Below are 23,057 nucleotides of genomic sequence, written 5' to 3' on the forward strand. Positions count from 1 at the left end.
CTGTCCCAACTGAGCTACCCGGGAACTCCACCCGACACCGTCTCAACTTTTCCCTTTATGTTCACACAACTCGCGTAGGCTGACGAAACGCCAGAGACCCACATCGAGTGCACACAAACTCTGTGTGACTTGGAATTGTGGTTTTCTGTTAACGTACACAGTGACGTATATATTATGCAAATCTAGTCTTTCAGGTGAAGCTCCAAGTCACACAGAGTTTGTGTGCACTCGATGTGGGTCTCTGGCGTTTCGTCAGCCCACGCGAGTTGTGTGGACATAAAGGGAAAAGTTGAGACGGTGTCGGGTGGAGTTCCCGGGTAGCTCAGTTGGGACAGCGCTGGTACGTTCAACCACAGGTCCCGGGATCGATACCCGGCCCCGGAACAATTTTTCCCTTGAAATTATTCAAGTCTGCTTTACAGGGAGCTTCACCTGAAAGACTAGATTTGCATATCTATCTATCTGTCTATTTGTGTATCTGTCTATCTATCTATCTATCTATCTATCTATCTATCTATCTATCTATCTATCTATCTATCTATCTATCTATCTATCTATCTATCTATCTATCTATCTACCTACCTATCTGTCTGTCTGTCTATCTATCTGTCTATCTATCTATCTATCTATCTATCTATCTATCTATCTATCTATCTATCTATCTATCTATCTATCTATCTATCTATCTATCTATCTATCTATCTATCTATCTATCTATCTATCTATCTATCTATCTATCTATCTATCTATCTATCTATCTATCTATCTATCTATCTATCTATCTACCTATCTGTCTGTCTGTCTATCTATCTGTCTATCTATCTATCTGTCTATCTATCTATCTATCTATCTATCTATCTATCTATCTATCTATCTATCTATCTATCTATCTACCGAGCTCTATCTATCTATTTTTCTATCCTTTATTTATTTATCTATTTATTTATTTATACATTTATTTATCTATTCATTCATTCATTCATTCCCTGCACAATCTATTACAGCTTATAGTTCGTCATCGACGATGATAATGGCCGTGACCATTTATAGCTGGTGGCAATTAGGAGAAAATGTGATCGTGATACTGATAAAATGTATGAAGATACTTTTAATTACTTGCAAGCAACCAGACTTTGCTACTAATCCATCGAATTAGTGACTAAACGAATATTGTGAATGTATTTCCTTAAAAACAAGGTCTGGCATTAGCGTGTAATACGAGTGTAGTCTGTTTAGCGAACTGCTGTCCGCTGGTGTATTACTAAAATAATTAGGGTGCAGCCCATCAAACTGCGGTACAAATTAAATTGGAGTCCCATCAATTCCCACGTGCATTATATGAAAATTACGAGCGTATTATTTTATTGGCAACCGCCTATTTCAATCTGCATTCGTGTTTATGTGCTGCGCCGGGGTAGTAATTCACAGCGTGTGGCACTCGAACGTGTTTGATATATAAGCCACAATTATCGAAACATCCGTTATTACGTCGCATCTACATTAACGCGAAAAAATTATATAAACAAACGAATGCAGCCCGGAGAAAACATGCATTCATGCATCAGATGTCTCGAAGAGTGAAAACAGATGAAGGTTTGATCTATGTTTATCATGCTCACTTGTTTTAAATATAGTAATTAATATAAAATGTAATACAAAAGCGTTCATTAGTATTTCCGTGAGAAATTTATATCGTTTTCAAAGGACGTCAGGAAACGTGGCGGAGTATAGAGATCTTCTGAAATTAATTCTAAAAAAATCTAAATAAGATTATTGCTGATTTTTCTCTTAACTATTAAATTTTAGTTGATTCTAAATATTCATACACTTTTGTTTTGTAACATTAATGAGAGTAATATCACAGTCTATTATATACAGTCAGGAAGTTTGAGTTTATGAGGGTACTAGAAACAATAGACAGTGCAGGTACAATTTCGCATTGTCTGTAATGAGATGATAGTAGCGATCCTAGTGCTTAGCAACTATCTATGAATGCATATTTACTACGTATTGAGTTTCGTGAGTAATACAATGAAATACTATTAGGGCCGAATGTATAAACCATTTAATCTTAGATCAGAGGTTAAATTGATCCTCGTTCTAGCTGAACTTGGAATTTTGTGTTGTATAAAGTATAATCTGAGATTAATTTGTCTTAAACTAAAGTCAACTTTGAATGAAGAAATTTCTCCCATTAAGTTAGATGATCCAAATTCAGTTATTTCTTTTCTGTTTGAAATATACGAGTGGCAGATTGTGCAAAAAGAATAACCATTATTATTAATACTAATACATATGGTAGGTACATTTATATATATATATATATATATTTTTTTTTTTTTTCAATTTCTTCTCTTAATACACATTCTTATATTTTGTAAGGCTTTATCATGTCCAATAGTATCAAATAACATAACCTATAATTATATTATGTTTATAACAACCATTAATTATTAATGGATATGATAGGTACATTCATAAATGTTCAATTAACTGTATTACTAAACGAAAATTGTCGTTTTATAAAGCTTTATTATGTTTAGCATTATCAAACACCATAACATGATAACAACTCGGAGAACAGTCAACCTTCTTCTTATTGTCCGCCATTATTTGCAATGCACAAAACAAACCAGTGTCTCCAACAGAGTGTACGGAAAGTCGCCAAAAAGTAATTGGAAAGTCGCTAGATTTCTCATTATCAACAAAGATTAAATTTTGTCACTATGGGGTGCTCAAAAGGTCGCTAAATCCCTATTTAAGCCATATAACAGTTAAAAGAAATTGTCGTTGATAAAGAGTTAAAGTCGCTAAATTGGCAACACTGAACAAACCTGTATAACATAGCCCGCGCATCACATACTTCTCCTGTTTATGCGATGTTGCCAAATCCTTTTCACGTGAATTTAAATTGCATTTGAACCAAGGTAATTTGATCGCAGAAAAGTTTTATACAATAGAAGAAGTGTCTGAACTCGGTTCACTTTCCGAACTTCGATCAAAGTTGATCTTTAGTCAGGGAGTTTTATACAATTGGGCCTTAGTAAACTTACTGCATTTTATTATGCTATACCATAGCCTTCTCTATTATACATGGAAGTCTTCATTGTCACAATCGATATAGAACCTAAGCCTACAGTATATCATTATATTAACAAAATAATATCATTTTTATTATAGATATATACAATGAATTTTAATATGAACCTCAGTAAAGCATTTAACTACACATTTTAAATTCGAATTAAGTGAAATTGGTTAGGCCTGTTGTATGGACTTATCTTAAAGTGAAATAGATAAACTTTGGTGGCGGTCACCGATATTTTCCGAGTCAGGAAATACATATTGGGATATTTTAATGTTCCTGCGATGCGTCCACGCGTCACTTTAGACTTATAAGACATGATATTTTCTGAAATGTATTCTCAATAGAAGTTTATTGGAAGCCTAGACAAGCAAGTTGAATGCCATTACGATTCACAACAATAGCAGGATTTGCAATGCCTTCTGTATATCGGTATGTCTTTTGTTTCCCAATCGAGGTCCTCGTAAAACGATAATAATTCAAGTCGATATCGACATCGACCGGAAATACTAATGGACGCTTCTGTACACAGAGCTGCAAATGAAATGCCGAGAATAACAGAGGTGGCCATGCTAGTTATTGGCGCTGAATTGAAAGCGATCTCCGTATTTAGTGCGTTAATTGTGAATATTTCAACCTGAAGTGTCAAATTTTAGTGTTGAGAGTTGTTTATTTTATTATAGTGTTGTTTAATTGCTAATAATAATTCTTTAATTAGTGTTTAATTTACAATTATTATCTATTGGTGCGAGTGCCTGAAAAACTTCCTTCACGCATGGACACAGTTCAAATTGGTGATTCTCCAGGTAATGAATCCAGTTGTTCTGGTTTGCAAGCTGGCACAAATGATCATGATTTGCATAGTGTGGTTGATCGGATGGAATCTGTGAGTAGCGATGTAAATACTAATAATTGTGGAAATGATATAGATTCTGTAAACATTTCCTTGCTGCCTTGTAACAAACAAAAGAAGATAAAAAAACAATATTTATGCAGCTATCTAGAAAATCACTGAAAACTCTTCCTGGTAAGCATGTTAAGTTGACTCCTCTTGGAAGTAAAAATGTTACTATTTGAAATGTTACGAACAAGAATGCTTCTTCAGTGCCTAATATGAATGGAACTTTGTCTAATATCCAAATTAATAAGCGGCCGTGCATAAGCTTAAATACAGAAATAGCACTGAATATGACGTGTTACACCAACATTCCCACTCAAAACAGATTTCAACTCTTTCGGATGACAGTATGAAGGAACCTTCTAGTGCGTCTACTCTTCAAAAGAAAAGAAACTCCACCTATCTGCTTAAAGTAGCCCACATAAATTCTCAAAGCCTTCTCTGTCATTTCAATGAATTTCAATCTATTTTCTCTCCTTTGTCTCTTCACGCTATTCTTATCTCTGAAACGTGGTTGAAGCCTTCCCTATCATCTTCTCTTGTAAGTTTAGATAATTACACCCTCTGTAGAAATGACCGAATCGGTAAACGCGGAGGTGGTGTTGCGATGTATGTGCGATCGGACTTACCGTTTAAAATTGTCTACCAGTCTTCGAATGAAGTCTTAGAACATCCTGAATATCTATTCATCGAAGTCGGTGCAAGCAACAAAAAGTGCCTCCTTGGAGTTGTATACAAACCCCCTAAATCAGGATTCTTAAGTGACCTTGAAACACCTTTGCTTAATCTTGTGCCTCACTATGACCATACTGTTATTTTAGGCGATTTCAATACAAACTTATTAAATTCAAGTAATTACGCTACTGTTCAACTTAAGAACATGTTTGAGTCTTACAATATATCCATCCTTCCTTCCGCAGCTACCCACCACACCCAGGAATCGGAGACACTTCTTGACATTATTGCCACGACTAATCCTCAGCTAGTATTAACGAATGGACAACTACCAGCGCCGGGTATCTCAGCACACGACATAATCTTTTTAGAATATTCCTTGTATTGTCCAAAATATAAACCTCGCATCACATCATACCGTGACTTGAAGCATATTGAGCATGATAAATTGATCAACGATGCACTTAGCCTGCCTTGGACTGAAGTGTGGAACTTACCAGACATTGACGACAAAATCGAAAAATTTAACGACCTAGTAATTCAGTTATACGATAAACACGCACCTTTGAAAACCAGACGAGTTGGTAGACACCCTGCGCCTTGGATGTGCGATGCCATAAAATTACTCATGACAGACAGAGACACTGCTTATCGTAAATACAGACGGAGCAAGGACGAATTAGATTTTAATACTTACAAAGTTTTAAGAAATAAATGTAATCAAGCAGTAAGAAATGCTAAATTACGCCATGCACATTCCCTTATTCTACCTTCGGTCAGTGCGAAAGAATTGTGGCGTAACCTTAATAACCTGGGTCTAACAAAAGCAAAGCCTCGGGTAGATAACATCAACTTGTCACTCAATAGTCTAAATGAACATTTTGTCACTGCTCCACCTGAACCATTACATAAGCAAGAGACTCTTGAATTTCTCAGATCTTACCCCCAACCTGTGTGGGATAAATTCTTCTTTAAATACATTAACCCGACTGACGTAATGAAGGCACTGCGACGTATGAAATCTAAAGCCCAAGGTGTAGACAATATAAATATCACTCTCCTGTATAAAATAATAGATGTGATTCTGCCGACCATCACACATATATTCAATGCATCTATTATGACTGGGTCCTACCCCTCACTCTGGAAAATGGCATTAGTGAAACCTTTACCTAAATCTAACACACCTTCTACAGTAAACCAATACAGACCGATATCAATTCTTCCCACTCTTTCAAAAGCATTAGAACATATTGTACATGGACAACTTATGAACTATCTCGACGAACACAAACTCCTTGATGACTATCAATCGGGTTTTAGACATGGACACAGCACTTCTACAGCCCTACTTAAAGTGACCGAGGACATCCGTGAAGCTATGGATAGGGGTGAAGTAACGGCACTAACTCTTCTCGATTTCAGCAATGCCTTTGGTTCTGTTGATATCGACTTGCTTCTTGCAAAGATGAAGGCTTTGCACCTGTCAGACAATACCTTGAGCTGGATGGACTCCTACCTACGTGACCGCCAACAGTGTGTTTCACTTGATAATCAATTCTCCCAATGGAGATGCACAAAGGCGGGAGTGCCGCAGGGCTCCGTATTAGGTCCACTACTTTTCTCTATCTACATTAATGACGTATCAAAGAACTTACAGTATTGCCGATATCACCTCTATGCCGACGACCTACAACTTTACATACATTCCAGACCCAATACGATCAATGAATCGATTGACAAGTTAAATTGTGACCTAGCCACTGTCTCCACTTGGGCGGCCAATTTCGGACTCGCACTTAATCCAAGTAAGACTCAAGCCATAATTATTGGACATAAGCGTTTAGTTAACTCCCTTAATAACAGTAATCTTTCAGTTGTTACTCTTAACAACACGCTAATCCCTTATTCATCTGTCGTAAAAAATCTTGGCTTCTTTTTTGATAATAATCTAAGTTGGAATTTTCAAGTTAAAGAAACGATAAAAAAAATCTGTTCCTCCATTCACTGTTTGAGTCGCTTGAGAAACTTCTTGCCCCAGCAACTAAAACTTACCCTAGTGCAAACCCTAGTAACGCCGCACTTCGATTATTGTGACGTTTTGTTAAGTGACCTAAGTTCTGAATTGTCAGTCAAGTTACAGCGAGCTCAGAATATGTGCGTCAGATACGTGTGCAACATCCGACGGTATGATCACATATCACCGTCCTTCGCAAGTCTCTCGTGGCTCCGACTTAAAGAACGTAGAACTTTACACTCTTTGTCTTTACTCTTTCGAATTCTGCACACTTCAACACCAAATTACCTTTCGTCTCGTTTCTCTTATCTATACTCTAACCACGACGTAAATACCAGATCACTTATCTGTGGCACGCTAAGTATACCTCTTCATAGAACATCTTGTTATTCATCATCTTTTACAATATCCACCTCGCGTCAATGGAATTCCTTGTCACAAAGTATTAGGGGCTGCAAGACAATAAACACCTTTAAGAACAGCTTAAAAGATAACCTTATTAGCATTTCACTCCAATCATACTGATTTAAACTATCACTGACTACATTGTTACTTTTTTCTTTAGACATCATCCTGATTGTGCTGTATTTTAATTGTCTCGTAATAATCTCTTTCTATTATCTAATATTATTTGAAATATATTAACATTCTATGTATTTTAGTTTAATTCTGCTACACAGTTTATTTCAGTGTTTAATTAATAGTTCATAGTATTTTGTTGTTTAATTTGTAAATAACTTTTGTATGCATGTAACTCTCATCTCATTCAAATTGTTGGATTCTTTGTAAGTTCATGCATATGTATATACACTTTTTGCTGGTTGAGTGGAAGAGAAGGCCTTACGGCCTTAACTCTGCCAGCTAAAATAAATCATTATTATTATTATTATTATTATTATTATTATTATTATTATTATTATTATTATTATTATTATTATTATTATTAAAGAACATTGAGAACTATCAGCTCTTATTACAGATCATATAGAATCATGTACAATCAGAATTTCACACGGAGCTGAAAGGTTCTTTCATAAAAATATACGCATCAAAATCCCACGACTTTAGATCACTTACTACTTATTTTGATACAATCCGTCAGCAATATTCATTCATTCATTCATTCTTTCATTCATAGTATTCTGCCCAAGGGCAGGTCTTTCACTGCAAACTCAGCATTCTCCAATCTTTCCTATTTTCTGCCTTCCTCTTTGTCTCTTCATATGATCCATATATTTTATTCCTTAAAATCACAAAGTATCCTATAGGATACAACAGGTTAATAGGCTATATGCTATAATTTTAATACAATGAGAGAGAGAGAAAGAGAGAGAGAGGGAGAAAGAGAAATTAAGGATGACCACGAGGATCTGGAAATTAATAGCAAATAAATATAATTAATTAAATATGAATATTGTTATAAAAATAAAATGTAATAATTAAGCAGCATTGATTAGAAATTATAAAATAAAATCTTAGAAGATGACTATAAAATTATACTTATCAATTAAAAATTTTATTTAAAATTAGCATATTCTTAATTAAGGCCTTCTGAGTGGTATAAATGAAATTGTATAATCTGCAGGGAATCTTTAAGAATTTGCGAGATGATTTTTTGAATTTCAAAAGATGATATTGATAACTGTTTTATGCTCGACCATGCCGAAATGTAGTTATTATACACCTGGTAGCAGTCCTTTAATGCATGTCATTAAAGTACACCTATTCATTAAAGTTCAGGTTTTCGATTATTCTCGGATATGCAATCGAAAGACAACGAAGGAAATGTCACGGAGGCTGGAAATCCAATACTGTCGCAGAAGGTTATGTTCTGTTACTATAATAATTAGCGTTAATTGTAAATAATATTCAAATAAATTCAATTTGTCATCTCGTTTTTCAATTCTAAATCAATTTCCAGGTTATATCAAAATTAGTTCATGTTATTCTCTAGATTACATCAAGGTCAATGACATTATTGTTCCTCGGAAAAAATGAATAGTTTCGCGTTTGCGCACATCTCACAATTTACGAGCTATGCACAAGGTCACTTCCGATCTTCAGTCAGATACGAATAAAATGAATACTTCTGAATAATTTCAAGTTAGAAATGTGGTCGAGCATAAAAAGTCGTATGAAACTTGCCTATAATGGTAATTAAGAGGCTCGTATGAAAATTATGAAACTCGCTTGCGCTCGTTTCATAAACAAACATACTCGCGTCTTAATTACTATCATTATAGGCTCGTTGCATAATGTACTATTAAAAAATTATATGTAAATTTTGATAAAGAACTCCGAACACCAAAAAATAAACCTGTCACTGACCAATTGAAGGGAGGGATGTTATACTTGGCACTAAGGTAGGGAATACAAGGTTCATAAATGGCCCTCTTTTCCTGATGAGCTTGGTTTAGATCTCTCTCCATGCGTATAGTTGGATCTATGATAACAGCCTTTTGTTGTTGCCTGTTTATTGCTATGATATCCGCTCTTCTGTGAGAGTTGCCTTCAGAAATGCAGTGGACCTCTTCATGAACTTCCCAACCCTTTGGACGAACTCTTTCTTCTGTAAAATTTATTAAGTTTTCTGTATGTAAATATTTGTATTTAGTTTATTTTTGTAACATACTTTATAATTAATACATTTATGTCGCTTTTTCCTATGTAGATATGAGAATGTAATCATTCTTGAATGAAATGCAGAAAAAAATTGGAGGAAAATTAAATTTAACCAAAATTTCACAATACTATAGTATTGTACAACATATAAAATATGGACATTGCGATAGTTGTTTTCTTTACAGTCCGTCACGGTTTAATAAACTAGTGTGAGAAATGAAGTTTTGCCAGTTTAAGGGTTAATGTCGTCTATCATCTGTTTACATACAAGCTAAAATTATCAAAAGCTGGGCTATCACGTTTCATTTACGCTAACATGAAAAATATACACAAACAAACTCACAGTAGAGAAGACATTTATTCATACATAAACCATCGCAAACAAGGTAACGCAATACTGAATCCTATGCTACGCTTTTCAGTTTGTCCATTCTGAAGTTCACTCAATTAAATTTAACGAAAATTATAGCGTAGAAAGTTCGGTTACTACGCAACGTTTATATTTACACCACAAAAATAAATAGCCTACAATATGTAAACAAATGAATTCAGCTCACTGGTATGTATGCATTAAAAATCACCTCAAAGGATGAAATGGAAGACTGATAATGCTGCTTTGCATCGTGTTGGATTAATTAACTGAATTCACATGTTTAATGTTGCCTTCTCTTGACAACCCATGATTATTGGTTCGATGTTGATTTACCGAATGTGATAATTATCCTAATGGAGTATGGATCAGTAAGATAGGCAGTGTCGTGTTAAATACATGAATGGAACTACCTGTATTGAACTTTGAAGTTAAAATTGCAGAAGTGGACACAACTTGGTTGTTGTTTATCTAACGATTATTTTTAATGATATTTATTGACTGGTAAGAAAAATAGAGGCATGGCTAAATAGTCGGAAGTTTATGGAAGTACAAGTATACTCCAGTTACGCGCTTATTAGACCCCCCTCGCATATAAACCCCCATAACCCCCTTCTACTTTAAGAGCAAAATGTGACATAGGGGAGACTGTTGTACCTTTGAACATTTTTTGTTTTTTAATTTTTGCTGCTACCTAGAGGACTCAAACTGAAGTAGACTGTAGAGAAAGCCGCTAAGTAGCTCTGGTCGTAGTTTCGGTTCGATTTATTGTAAAATTTAGTAGTAGTAGTATTTATTTATTTAACCTGGTAGAGATAAGGCCGTCAGGCCTTCTCTGCCCCTCTACCAGGAGATTCCAACTACAATATCAACAATAAAATTACAATTAGTATTAAATTTACAATTACAATTACAACTAATATTACAGTTAGTATTAAATTTACAATTACAATAAAATCAAAGTACGAAAAGATTACCTGAATAATTAAAGCTAGATAATTTATCATAGAGAAACAAAGAATATTTTATATTTACTGAATTACAAATTAAATCTAGAATAACAAAATTGTATAGTGATGAAATTACTGAATATTGAAATATTTTGTGATAGATTAAAGAAGCTATTTACAAGTAATCAATTACTGACCAAGTGCCTAGTAAGTTTTCGTTTGAATTCAATTTTATTTCGACAGTCCCTGATGCTAGCAGGTAGCGAATTCCAGAGTCTTGGCAGGGCTATTGTGAAAGAAGATGAGTATGAGTTCTGTGGACAAAACATTTTTTTAGTACCAAAAGTAAACACTTCGTTCATTGATATATGTTTTCTAACACAAAACCAGATTGTATTTGTTACTATCTATCAAGTACAGTGTGTTCCTTATCATTTGGTGAGTAATAACATATTTTAATATTCATGATTATTTGAATCTCTAGTTTTGGGAGCCATATTTGTTTAAACGTGCACCCTCTTGTACCTTTGAATTCAAAACATCTTGTAGGGGAGACTGTTGTACCTTTAAACACTTTTCACATTTTATTTTTTTTAATTTTGGGAAATGAAATTTTTTTAATGAAAAAATGCTTGAAATAATTATTGAAGATTCCTTTGCAACTTCCTGTATGTATTTTCCTGCTTTACAGATCTATTAAGGATGGAAAAAATAAAATGAAGGGATATGTAATGTGTTCAAAGGTACAATAGGATCATGTACCTTGGAACATACCCTCTTGTAAGTTGGAACACATGGAATATAGGAGGGAATATAGCTGTAAAAACTGACAATCATATTTAAAATGTATTTGCAATCATAAACCACAGCAGGCTTCTCTGATTTAGATTTTATTTCCTGGAGAAGCAATAATTGCTTCAACAGCTTTCTTCAAGACATCCGAATCAATTGGGGGCCTCTTTAATTCCAGACTTACTTCGTGACATGACCTTAAAATAAAATAAAAATAAAAACCGATAGTATCGTGTAATTTGGAACATGTTCCATGGTACAAGATGTTTTGTGTTCAAAGGTACAAGAGGGTGCACGTTTAAACAAATATGGCTCCCAGAACTAGAGAGTCAAATAAATCATGGAAATTAAAATATGTTATTACTCACCAGATGATAGGGAACACACCGTACTTGAAAGATATTAACAAATACAATCTGGTTTTGTGTTAGAAAACATACATCAATGAACGAGATGTTTACCTTTGGTACTAAAAGAACTTCTTTTGTCTAGGGAACTCACACTTTGCAATAAATCAAACTGAAACTACGACCAGAGCTACTTAGCGGCTTTCTCTACAATCTACTTCAGTTTGAGTCCTCTAGGTAGCAGCAAAAATTAAAAAACAAAAAATGTTCAAAGGTACACTATGCTAAAGGTACAACAGTCTCCCCTACTATGGAACATGTTCTAAGGTACATGATACTATCGGTGTTTTGTTTTTCTTTTATTTTAATATCATGTCACGAAGTAAGTCTGAAGTTAAGAGGTCCCCAATTGATTCGGATGCCTTGAAGAAAGTTGTTGAAGCAGTTATTGCTTCTCCAGGAATTAAAATCTCAATCAGAGAAGCCTGCTGTGGTTTATGATTGCAAATACATTTTAAATATGATTATCAGTTTTTACAGCTATATTCCCATCTATATTACATGTGTTCCAACTTACAAGAGGGTATGTTCCAAGGTACATGAACCTGTTGTACCTTTGAACATATTACATATCCCTTCATTTTATTTTTTCGATCCTTAATAGATCTATAAAACAGGAAAATACATACAGGAAGTTGCAAAGGAATCTTCAATGATTATTTCAAGCATTTTTTCATTTAAAAATTTTCATTTCCCAAAATTAAAAAAAATAAAATGTGAAAAGTATTTAAAGGTACAACTGTCTCCCCTATATATATATATATATATATATATATATATATATATATATATACACACTATACAGGGTGAATGTAATTATTCTTTGAGATATTTTAAACAAAAAAGTTTAATACAGTTTTGTTCGTTCTTACTTTCTTTTCGAGATAAAAATTGTTATATTAAACAATTCATAGCGTGTTTTGTGTTTTGGAGAAGCCATCCATTTCATTCGCTAATGCTGTCAGTTTAAGAGGTATTATAATAATACATTATTGAAAGAATTTTAGTTTTGTCCTTTAAATATGCAGATTTTAACTTTTCTTTCTGCAAAGAAATTTTTCAATGCTACACATATATACGGGATGAGTAAAAAGTATGGAACAATGCTTGTAACTTTTTTTATTTCTAATTTTATGAAGACACTATTTATACAAAAGTTACACGGTATCAAAGAAGGAATATTTTGAACATGTTTTCAAGTACTATACTTTTCATTTACAAAGAGTGTGCCAATGAGTCTGTTGTTTTTTAAATGGAACTTTGTACTTATTTCCCCATTTTCGGACTCTTCGTGTCTCAGTTCGTACAAAATCATAATTTTTGTCATTTATAAACTATTGTTTTGTAAAAATTACCTCCTTTAATAACAATGCTATATGTATTGACTAAAAGGGAAATTTTAATGCTTCAGTGCAGTACACCAATTTGAGGAGGCTTTGGATTAAACAATTGAAGACAAAAGCTAATAGAAAAAAGTGAATGAAGCTAATAAAAACAATTGAATAATAGTGGTTAAACATTAAACAATTTCAAACGTAGAGCAAAATCAAAGGGAGTGCGATTGGTTTCAGTCAAACATGAAGTAAACCAAATTATTGATAAAGGAAATGTAAAAAAAATTATTCATATGTAAATCTGAAAATTATAAAATATTATTAAATTATAACTACCAATAAGGAACACCTTTTAAAACTTCAGAAAAAAGACTGCATCTTTTCATTAATTCCCAAAACTAATATTTTAAATAAACTACTTTCTGATATTAAGAATATTATAATTATGTATTATGTATATTATGTATTGTTTGGTAAACTGAAATCAACATATGATATAACACAGCAGTGCTAATTTTGGTTTTAATGGTTTTTTTTTTTTTTGCTCTAAAATGCAATATTGCAGTTAAATTTCAATGGTACATATCCTACAATGTGTCTTTTTTAAATTATAAATTTCGAAGTTGGTTAAACTGTGTTTATGTTAGCGGGCTTGTACTCATGAGAGAATGCCATTGGTCAAGTATACACAAATAACACCAGAATGTGTAATATCGACTTTACATATGGTTATTGACATACATATCTCTTTGCAAATCAAGATTTCAGGTATAACTCCCTGTAAAGTTGATTTGAATAATTTCGAGGGAAAAATTGTTCCGGAGCCGGGTATCGACCCCGGGACCTTTGGTTTAACGTACCAACGCTCTACCATTGAGCTACTCGGGAACTCTAACCGACACCGACACAATTTTTCCCTCTATATCCACAGACCTCAAAGTGGGCTGACAACCGTCAAGCAACCAACTTCGAGTGCACACTAACTCCGTGTGACTTAAATTGTGGTTTTCTGTTAACGAACAGTGACGTGTATTATGCAAATCAAGATTTCAGGTATAACTCCCTGTAAAGTTGATTTGAATAATTTCGAGGGAAAAATTGTTCCGGAGCCGGGTATCGACCCCGGGACCTTTGGTTTAACGTACCAACGCTCTACCATTGAGCTACTCGGGAACTCTAACCGACACCGACACAATTTTTCCCTCTATATCCACAGACCTCAAAGTGGGCTGACAACCGTCAAGCAACCAACTTCGAGTGCACACTAACTCCGTGTGACTTAAATTGTGGTTTTCTGTTAACGAACAGTGACGTGTATTATGCAAATCAAGATTTCAGGTATAACTCCCTGTAAAGTTGATTTGAATAATTTCGAGGGAAAAATTGTTCCGGAGCCGGGTATCGACCCCGGGACCTTTGGTTTAACGTACCACGCTCTACCATTGAGCTACTCGGGAACTCTAACCGACACCGACACAATTTTTCCCTCTATATCCACAGATCAAATCTTGATTTGCATAATACACGTCACTGTTCGTGAACAGAAAACCACAATTTAAGTCACACGGAGTTAGTGTGCACTCGAAGTTGGTTGCTTGACGGTTGTCAGCCCACTTTGAGGTCTGTGGATATAGAGGGAAAAATTGTGTCGGTGTCGGTTAGAGTTCCCGAGTAGCTCAATGGTAGAGCGTTGGTACGTTAAACCAAAGGTCCCGGGTTCGATACCCGGCTCCGGAACAATTTTTCCCTCGAAATTATACATATCTCTTTGCTCGTAACTATATCGTGTTTGTTTAATGTAAGAAATTATTCAGAGAAGGGGTTGGAAAGGTAGGTATATATTCTACAGCCGATCCACTCGTGTGTGAGTAAATCCCAGTGCAGTGGGCCAGGATTGGCAGTTTATAGCAGACAGAAAGAGTCGCAAATACGGCGGAGTTCCCGGCTTGTTAAATATTCAGTCGATGTCGTCTTGCTCTAGTTTTGGATCTCTCTGGTTAAATGAGATCTCTCCAGCGCCACATTTGTTTCTGCCACAATGAATGAGTGCCTGCATATCTCAGACTTGGACTTCAATTCCTGGTACAAGCGTCTGTTCATTATTTCGTAGCAGGCACCATTCCATTTTCTTAATTTTTATGAATGTAAAGGAAAAGAGAGAATATAACGTGAAGCAAAGCAAAATTGCTTTGGACGTAATTTGATAAATTATTATTGTAATTGCATTGATTTATTTTTCAGAATATATTTGAAAATTCCGTACATACAGTGTGTGGAAAAAATATTTTTGCACCATCGTGTTTTTTGTTGTATTTACAGCTATTGTTGTTAGGCCTTGAAAGTTAGAATTCCCACACAGAAACTTGTTGCTAGGGAGACCATTCTTCATAACATAAAACTATACTGAAATAGACCTATTACAGAGCACTTACTGTTACTTACAGTGCAGTTTTAAGAAGGCTTTGGAATAATATTGCTCTAAATTTTCAATTGCATAAATATGTGTTCACTGACTGTACGATACTCAATATACTCAATATATTATATAACATATGAGTACAATTTCATTTTACATACCAAAACAAATTTCTCATACGTAAGTATGTGTGAAATTACTATTATACTACATTGTGTCCGAAAATGATTGCTCCGAATTGAGAATACTGTGTTTCTATAACTATTACAGATATTTATTTATTTATTTATTTATTTATTTATTTATTTATTTATTTATTTATTTATTTATTTATTTATTTATTTATTTATTCACTTACTTATTTATTTATTTACTTAATTACTTACTTATTTATTTATTTACTTACTTATTTATCTATTTACTTATTTATATATTTACTTATTCATTTATTTATTTATCTATTTACTTATTTATCTATTTACTTATTTATCTATGTACGTATTCACTTATTTACTTATTTACTTATTTATTTATAAAATTATTTATATATTTACTTATTTATATATCTACTTATTTACTTATTTATTTATTCATTCATTCATTCATTTATCTGTTTACTTATTTATCTATTTACTTATTCATTTATTTACTTATTCATTTATATACTTATTTATATATTTACTTATTTATTTATTTACTTATTTATCTATTTACTTATTCATTTATTTACTTATTCACTTATTTATTTATTTATTTATTTATTTATTTATTTATTTATTTATTTATTTATTTATCTATTTACTTATTTATCTATTTACTTATTCATTTATTTACTTATTCACTTATTTATTTATTTATGTATATACTTATTTATTTATTTACCTATTTATTTATTTATTTATTTATATACTTAATTATTTATATATTTATATATATATATATTTATATACTTAATTATTGATATATTTACTTATTTATTTATGTATTTATTTATATATTTACTTATTTATATACGGTATTTACTTATTTGTATATTTACTTATTTATGTATTTATTTATTTATTTATTTATCATTACCAGAAAGCACAAGAACCTGGTTAAAGTAGGCTAAGACTAATAAAAGATAAAGACATGTGTTGTCAATGTTATAAGCTAGTTACAATCAATCAGTCAATTAGAAAGTTGATCGAAATCTGTGACATGTTAGTGCGTGCTGATACCTCCAATGAAAACTACAAAATTATGTAAGCTTATTACAGCTTTCATGAAAGTTATATCAATATAATAGCAGTCGAGAACAATAATTCTTTGTGGAACTAATATTATTTGGTAACTTGCTATGGAAAGGTGTTGAGTATAAAAGTGATGTTTGCTTGTCAATTTATATTAAATGTTTTTTTGCTAAGACCACACCGTACACGGGCCCGGGTCTTACGGTAGTGGCTAGAAACATGTTTTATAATTTTAATTTGTACTCACTAGCTAGCTCCGGTGAGATTCGGAATACGTTGATAGAGAAACTTGCACCTCTTTCTACAAACGAATTATAGTAAATAAAACGCGTTAAATCCGTTTTTATGAAAGTTCTGCACTAATTTTTCTATCCGTCGACCTAGGAACTGAGTGAGTTTTCAAATGACATGCACAATAACACAACCTTATAGATAAGTATTGGAATTGTTTTGGAAGAAAACGTGTTAAAATGTAATAATAGAGGTCTCAAACATAATAATATATACAGGGTGATTCACGAAGTGTTACCGCGACTTACGGAGCTTATATCCGAACACATTTTGAGCAAAAATGTCATATGAACATGTATTTAAAGTCTTAGCAAAAATGTCAATTAGAATACTCAGAATACAACGATTTATAAAGCATACAGGAAATACACCCTTACCACGTACACTAAGAGAGCGCAGGTGTCAATTAAAGTATTTCGAAACGCCGTAGGATTTTAAAACTTTGCAGACATATAAAAGGGGTATGTGGGAACAATTTTATGCACAATTCCGAAAAAGTGATTTTTCTCCAAAAATGCCGTATTTTCTATAATTGACGGATCCCTTATGATTCTTTTCAAAGTTTTACGAACGTGAATATACGTCACCAAATACGTTACTACTGACTTGAACATATCGTTAGCAGCAGAGGTCTGCATCGGACGTTTTCGCTCGAGCGCCAAGTAGTACATAGCATAATCCGATAGGTAGCGCACAAGCATGATGGGTAAAATTGTCGCGAGCGATAAATCCTCGAACGGTATAAGCCGAGCGTTAGGCATTCGTTCTTGTTACAGTGATGCACTGTGTAGTAACATCATAGACGTTTATCATTTCAAAACTTTACAGTGTTTAACTAACCTCTCCATAGTACAACTACAAGACTGGCTTTAAAATGTAATATAAATGTTGTAGGTAAATGTTTTTTTTTTTCCCCCCACACAAGAATGATTTTGTTTTTGCCACATCTGATAGATGTTATTGGATGTAAATGTAATTATTATAAACGGAGAACACAATCCCGGCGTGACTCCGCCTCTTTGCTTACGTCTTAGAAAGTGAAGGCTCTATAAAGTCTAGGTAGGTAGTATCGTTCGCCATTTTTGTTCTTACGTTGCCGAGCTACCATACGAGGAATCTATTTGTCACACCGTTAAACATTATCATGTCGTAGCTCCTATGATAATAAATCAAACGCACTGTAATTCAGCAAATAATTGAGCGGCAAATAACGTCCTCGTGTGCTTTCTGCGAACGCCAACGAAAGAGCTAGAATGGCGGGCGATTATATTAAGTATTTATCGAGCCTTAAGAAATGAATCAGCGAATCACAAGACGCACACGTTTAAATGTAGCCGAATTGCAACCTGATTGGCTGCCGGAAATTAGAGCGACGGGACTATAATATTGTTTTTAATCAACTGCTATATCAATAATATTTTGTAAAACGTTTCTACATTGTCGCAGTATATAGGTGGAACACTATGTATGGACCTATCATATTACTGTATATATGTGGTAAATCAAATATAGAATAATTATTAATTAGCGATAATAACTGAATATCGAAGTTTTTCATACTATTTTATTTATAACTTCATGTTCCTGTTTTGGTACGTTCCATTGACTGTCCCATTAAACGTTTGTTATAAACGCAGAAAACAAAGCCTTATTTTTACCGTGTGAGCAAAACACATGTGTATCTTATCTGCCGCTTTCCATACAAGATAAGACATGTCGGTGAGATGACCTTGTACTGTACTTCTATTTATTACGAGCGTATCACGACCGATCGTATCTCACTCGAGGGTGCGACACTCGACCGAGTTCAAGCGAGCGATTTAACTCCAATGCAGCACTCTGGTGTCTATGTTCGGTATCGAAGAGGGTGTGCGCTTTCAAACTCAGTTGAGAATATATTGTTCTCTGTTTATACAGGGTGTCTCAAGAGGAATGTAATATACTTCAGGATAATGTAGTTCAAGTTTATCTACATCGATTTAACCTCATGTACCTACAGTATGTCCGAAATGTAACGGTTAGGAGTTATACTGGGTGTTCAGTTCAAAGTGTGTCATGGCTCGCTGTATGCCGTCATGTGGCTAGCCGATGAGCCTAGAGAATTCAATCTTCCTACACTTCCGCAAAGGTGTATTACCTAGGAGGCAGAAAAGTTGCCTAGCAAGTACGGCGTTCATTCTGAAGAGTACGTACGATAACGCCGGTAGTGGCAAGAATGTGAACTGTTTGGAAATACGTACTGTCGGGATATGGGGAGAGGGTTAAGACGATTACTTACGTATTTGTTGACATTAACTTCGACGGTCAACATGGACACGGAGCATTTGATTTGTGTTGTGGAATGTTACCGTGCGCAACCGATGATAACAAATACCCTGCGTACGACTTGCCGGCGCAAAACACAGTTCGAAAGAGGTTATGGTAGCACACAGACCGTACAGACTGCCATCTGTTGCTACGACGTTCATGTTATACCGTACACGTTCTCAAGTTCAGATTGAAGAATGCCTTGAATAATAGGCAACTTCTCCGACATAAAAACGGAGAACACAATCACGATAATGCAAGAATTGTATCAAGTTTTCTAGTAATAATAATAATAATAATAATAATAATAATAATAATGATAATAATAATAATAATAATAATAATAATAATAATAATCTCTAAGTGTATCAATCTTTGCGTCTGTAACAGTTGTGCAGCATGATTATTCGTTTTATTATATTTTCTGTGACGTTATCTCTGTACTAATATTGTTATTAATCTACTGCTATATCAATAATATTTTGTAAAACGTTTCTACATTGTCGCAATACAGACGTGGACAAATTATTAACAAAATTGACGATTTTTATGATATTTTGTTACAAAATTTGACTTTTCAATTTAGACTACAGTTGACAATTTTGGATATTTCCATCATTACAGTAGACAGAAATATGCAAAAATGTCAAGTGTAGTTTAAATTGAGGAGTCAAGTTTTGTAAAAATATATAATAAAAATCTTCAATTTTGCTAATAATTTGTAAATTATCAAAAATGTCAACTGCACAGAAGAGTCAAATTTTGTAAAAATACAAAACAAAAATCTTCAGTTTTGCTAATAATTTGGAAATATCCAAAATGTCAACTGTAGTCCAAATTGAAGAATCGAATTTTGTAAAAATATACAATACAAATCTTCAGTTTTGCTAATAATCTGTAAATATGCAAAAATATCAAATGTAGTCCAAATTGAGGAGTTAAATTTTGAAAAATATGCAACACAAATCTTCAATTTTGCTAATAATTTGGAAATACACAAAAATGTCAACTGTAGTCTAAATTGAAGAATCATATTTTCTAAAAATATATAATAAAAATGTTCAATTTTGCTAATAATTTGTCCACGTCTGTATATAGGCGGAACACTATGTATGGACCCATCATATTATATATGTGGTAAATCAAATATTGAATAATTATTAATTAGCAATAATAACTATATATCGAAGTTTTTCATATTATTTTATTTATAACTTCATGTTCCTGTTTTGGTACGTTCCATTGACTGTTCCATTAAACGTTTGTCATAAACGCAGAAAAAAGAAAGCCTTATTTTTACCGTGTGAGCAAAACATATGTGTATCTTATCTGTCGCCTTCCATACAAGATAAGACATGTCGGTGAGATGACCTTGTACTGTGGTTCCATTTATTACGAGCGTATCACGACCGATCGTATCTCACTCGAGGGTGCGACATTCGACCGAGTTCAAGCGAGCGATTTAACTCCAATGCAGCACTCTGGTTAGCAGTATAGCAGGCGACGAGTGTGCGAAAACTCTCTGTTAACTTGGAGATTAGACGTGCGCGCCCGTTTGTGTGTTGCAGGTGTGGTGCGCGCAGAGTCGTTCACACGCCTGCCCCCGCCCCTGCACGCCTCCACGTCCGCGGGGCCGCGGAACCCCAGCGGCTCGCCGCAAGCCACGGAGTGCATCCCCAACTCGACGGCGGGCGAGGACGTGATGCGGCGCTCCGACGAGGAGGACGACGACGAGGACGAGGCAGGGCTGCTGCAGCGCCTGGCCACGCGCCACTACTACAGCTACACGGCGGCGCTGGGTGTCACGGTGGGGGTCGGCTGCCTGCTGCTGGTACTCAACATGCTCATCTTCGCCGGCATCTACTACCAGCGCGACCGCGACCGCCGCCGCCACTCCACGCCCTCCGGCTCCTCGTCGTCCGCCTCCTCCGAGGGCATCCCGCTGTCCCACCGCCCCCAGCACACCCAGACGGGCTCCGGCTCCTCCTCGCACCACCAGTCACCAGCCGCCACTGCCCACGTCATCAAGGTGCACGAGCCGCCCCCGTGCTACACCACAGTCACCAAGAGTCCCACCATCCCGGAGCCGCCCCCGCCGCCCCGCCAGACCGCCCCCCAGCAGCCGACCGCCCCCCAGCAGAGCTCCACTGCCACTCCAGTGCCTCCGGTGAGAACGACGTCAGCAAGCGGGGGCGGTGGCACCATCAAGAAGCGCGTGCAGATCCAGGAGATATCCGTATAGCATCATGCCCCCGACGCCAAGGGCGTTGACGACATTCACTACATCACCTTCCAGTTCAAGTAGACACATATCAGTTGGTCGACTTCGAGAAGGCAGTTGACAACTTTAAGTGAGGTGATGGAACACAATGGTACTTGAATTTTTATCAAATAGGGTTGCTAAAAACGGTGGTTCTTTGCAGACTGCGTTGTTGGTGGTGTTAACAAAAACAATTTTTACTAAAAAACAACTTGTGAACATCTACACACGCAACGACATTTCGTCTAACTTCTCAATTGGAATGAGTTCACATAATAATCGCTAGGAGCGCAGAAATACCAGAAATGAAAAATGATTTAGAAGGCCGTGACAAGGCTAAATTTTTCTCTATGTTACACTATACTTGTTTTTTTTTTAAAGATGGGACATGACAGTTAAGCGGCCGAGCTTGGAACTACAGTGCCATGTTGCCAATATGGACTGCCAGCTGATGGAAGCTAGCAATTCTCGTTAAGATGGCTGACGTTAAAACATTCATTGATAATTGACGCGAAGGTAAGAAAACAATACAAAAATCGACAGAGAATCAAAGACGAAACGTACCAATGCTAACATTGTGTGCACAATAAATGTCGCCAAGAGAGCTATTAAGCACTCGCCACGTGCGAACTGGAAATTTGGCAACTCAACCGTTGTTACTATAGCAACAGGCCTACCACGTTATGTGACATTCAGTTGTTTTTCCGATCGCACCGCTCCTGTCATGTCCCATCTTTCAAAAAAACAAGTATAGGAACAGTCTTCATGGAAGGGAGCATAAACTGCAAAAAACACTGCCGAATGAAAACATCGATTAATTCGGTTATTCATATTCATCCATAGTTAGGAATCGAAGTAAAATGATGAAAATCAACCGAAAACAAACAAGGGAATTTAAGAGCATTTAGCCTAGGTATTAAATTTGGTTTGATGTAGGCATATTTGGAATAATAATTTAGATTTTCAACTGTGTGTTGATACTTAGGGCCATATTCTCAATAGTACTTTAAACTGTCTTTTAACTTAACTTGAAGTTTAAAGTGTGGTTTAAAAAAACTGTATTTCCAAGTTCAGTTTAACTGCCTTTCTAGGTTTAAACTCTAGACTAAACCACCATGTTTAATAGTTTAAACTACGCAAAATGGTTAAACTTCCTATTATAACCTAAATGAAAACTTTTATTGGAGAAAAATGTTGCTACAATGTGAGTCATGGAGGAATTCTTAGAGATTTTTTAAATGAAGTTGAAAATGTAAGAATTTCACCTAGATCAGGAACTTTTATCCCAAGAGTAACAATGGAATGAAAGTGAGTTTTAGATTTAGGCTCCTCAACTTGGTGTTAAATCAAATAGAAGACACAATCGAATCACCTCTTTCTAGAGTTGACAATTTGTTACAC

At 34.9% G+C, this 23,057-nt stretch overlaps 1 protein-coding gene across 1 annotated transcript in view; it reads left to right on the forward strand.

Annotated features, from left to right (window-relative positions):
• Nucleotides 1–21,867, forward strand: part of LOC138706707 (neuroligin-4, X-linked-like) — a 638,906-nt gene extending 617,039 nt beyond the window's left edge. The window contains exon 8 of the mRNA XM_069836308.1: nucleotides 20,965–21,867. Within this exon, the coding sequence (XP_069692409.1) occupies nucleotides 20,965–21,638 (674 nt within the window). The 3' untranslated portion in view covers nucleotides 21,639–21,867. The remainder of the gene's footprint in view (nucleotides 1–20,964) is intronic.
• The last annotated feature ends 1,190 nt before the right edge of the window (nucleotides 21,868–23,057 follow it).

This window comes from Periplaneta americana, chromosome 9 (assembly GCF_040183065.1).
Source record: "Periplaneta americana isolate PAMFEO1 chromosome 9, P.americana_PAMFEO1_priV1, whole genome shotgun sequence".
Classification (NCBI taxonomy): Eukaryota; Metazoa; Arthropoda; class Insecta; order Blattodea; family Blattidae; genus Periplaneta; species Periplaneta americana.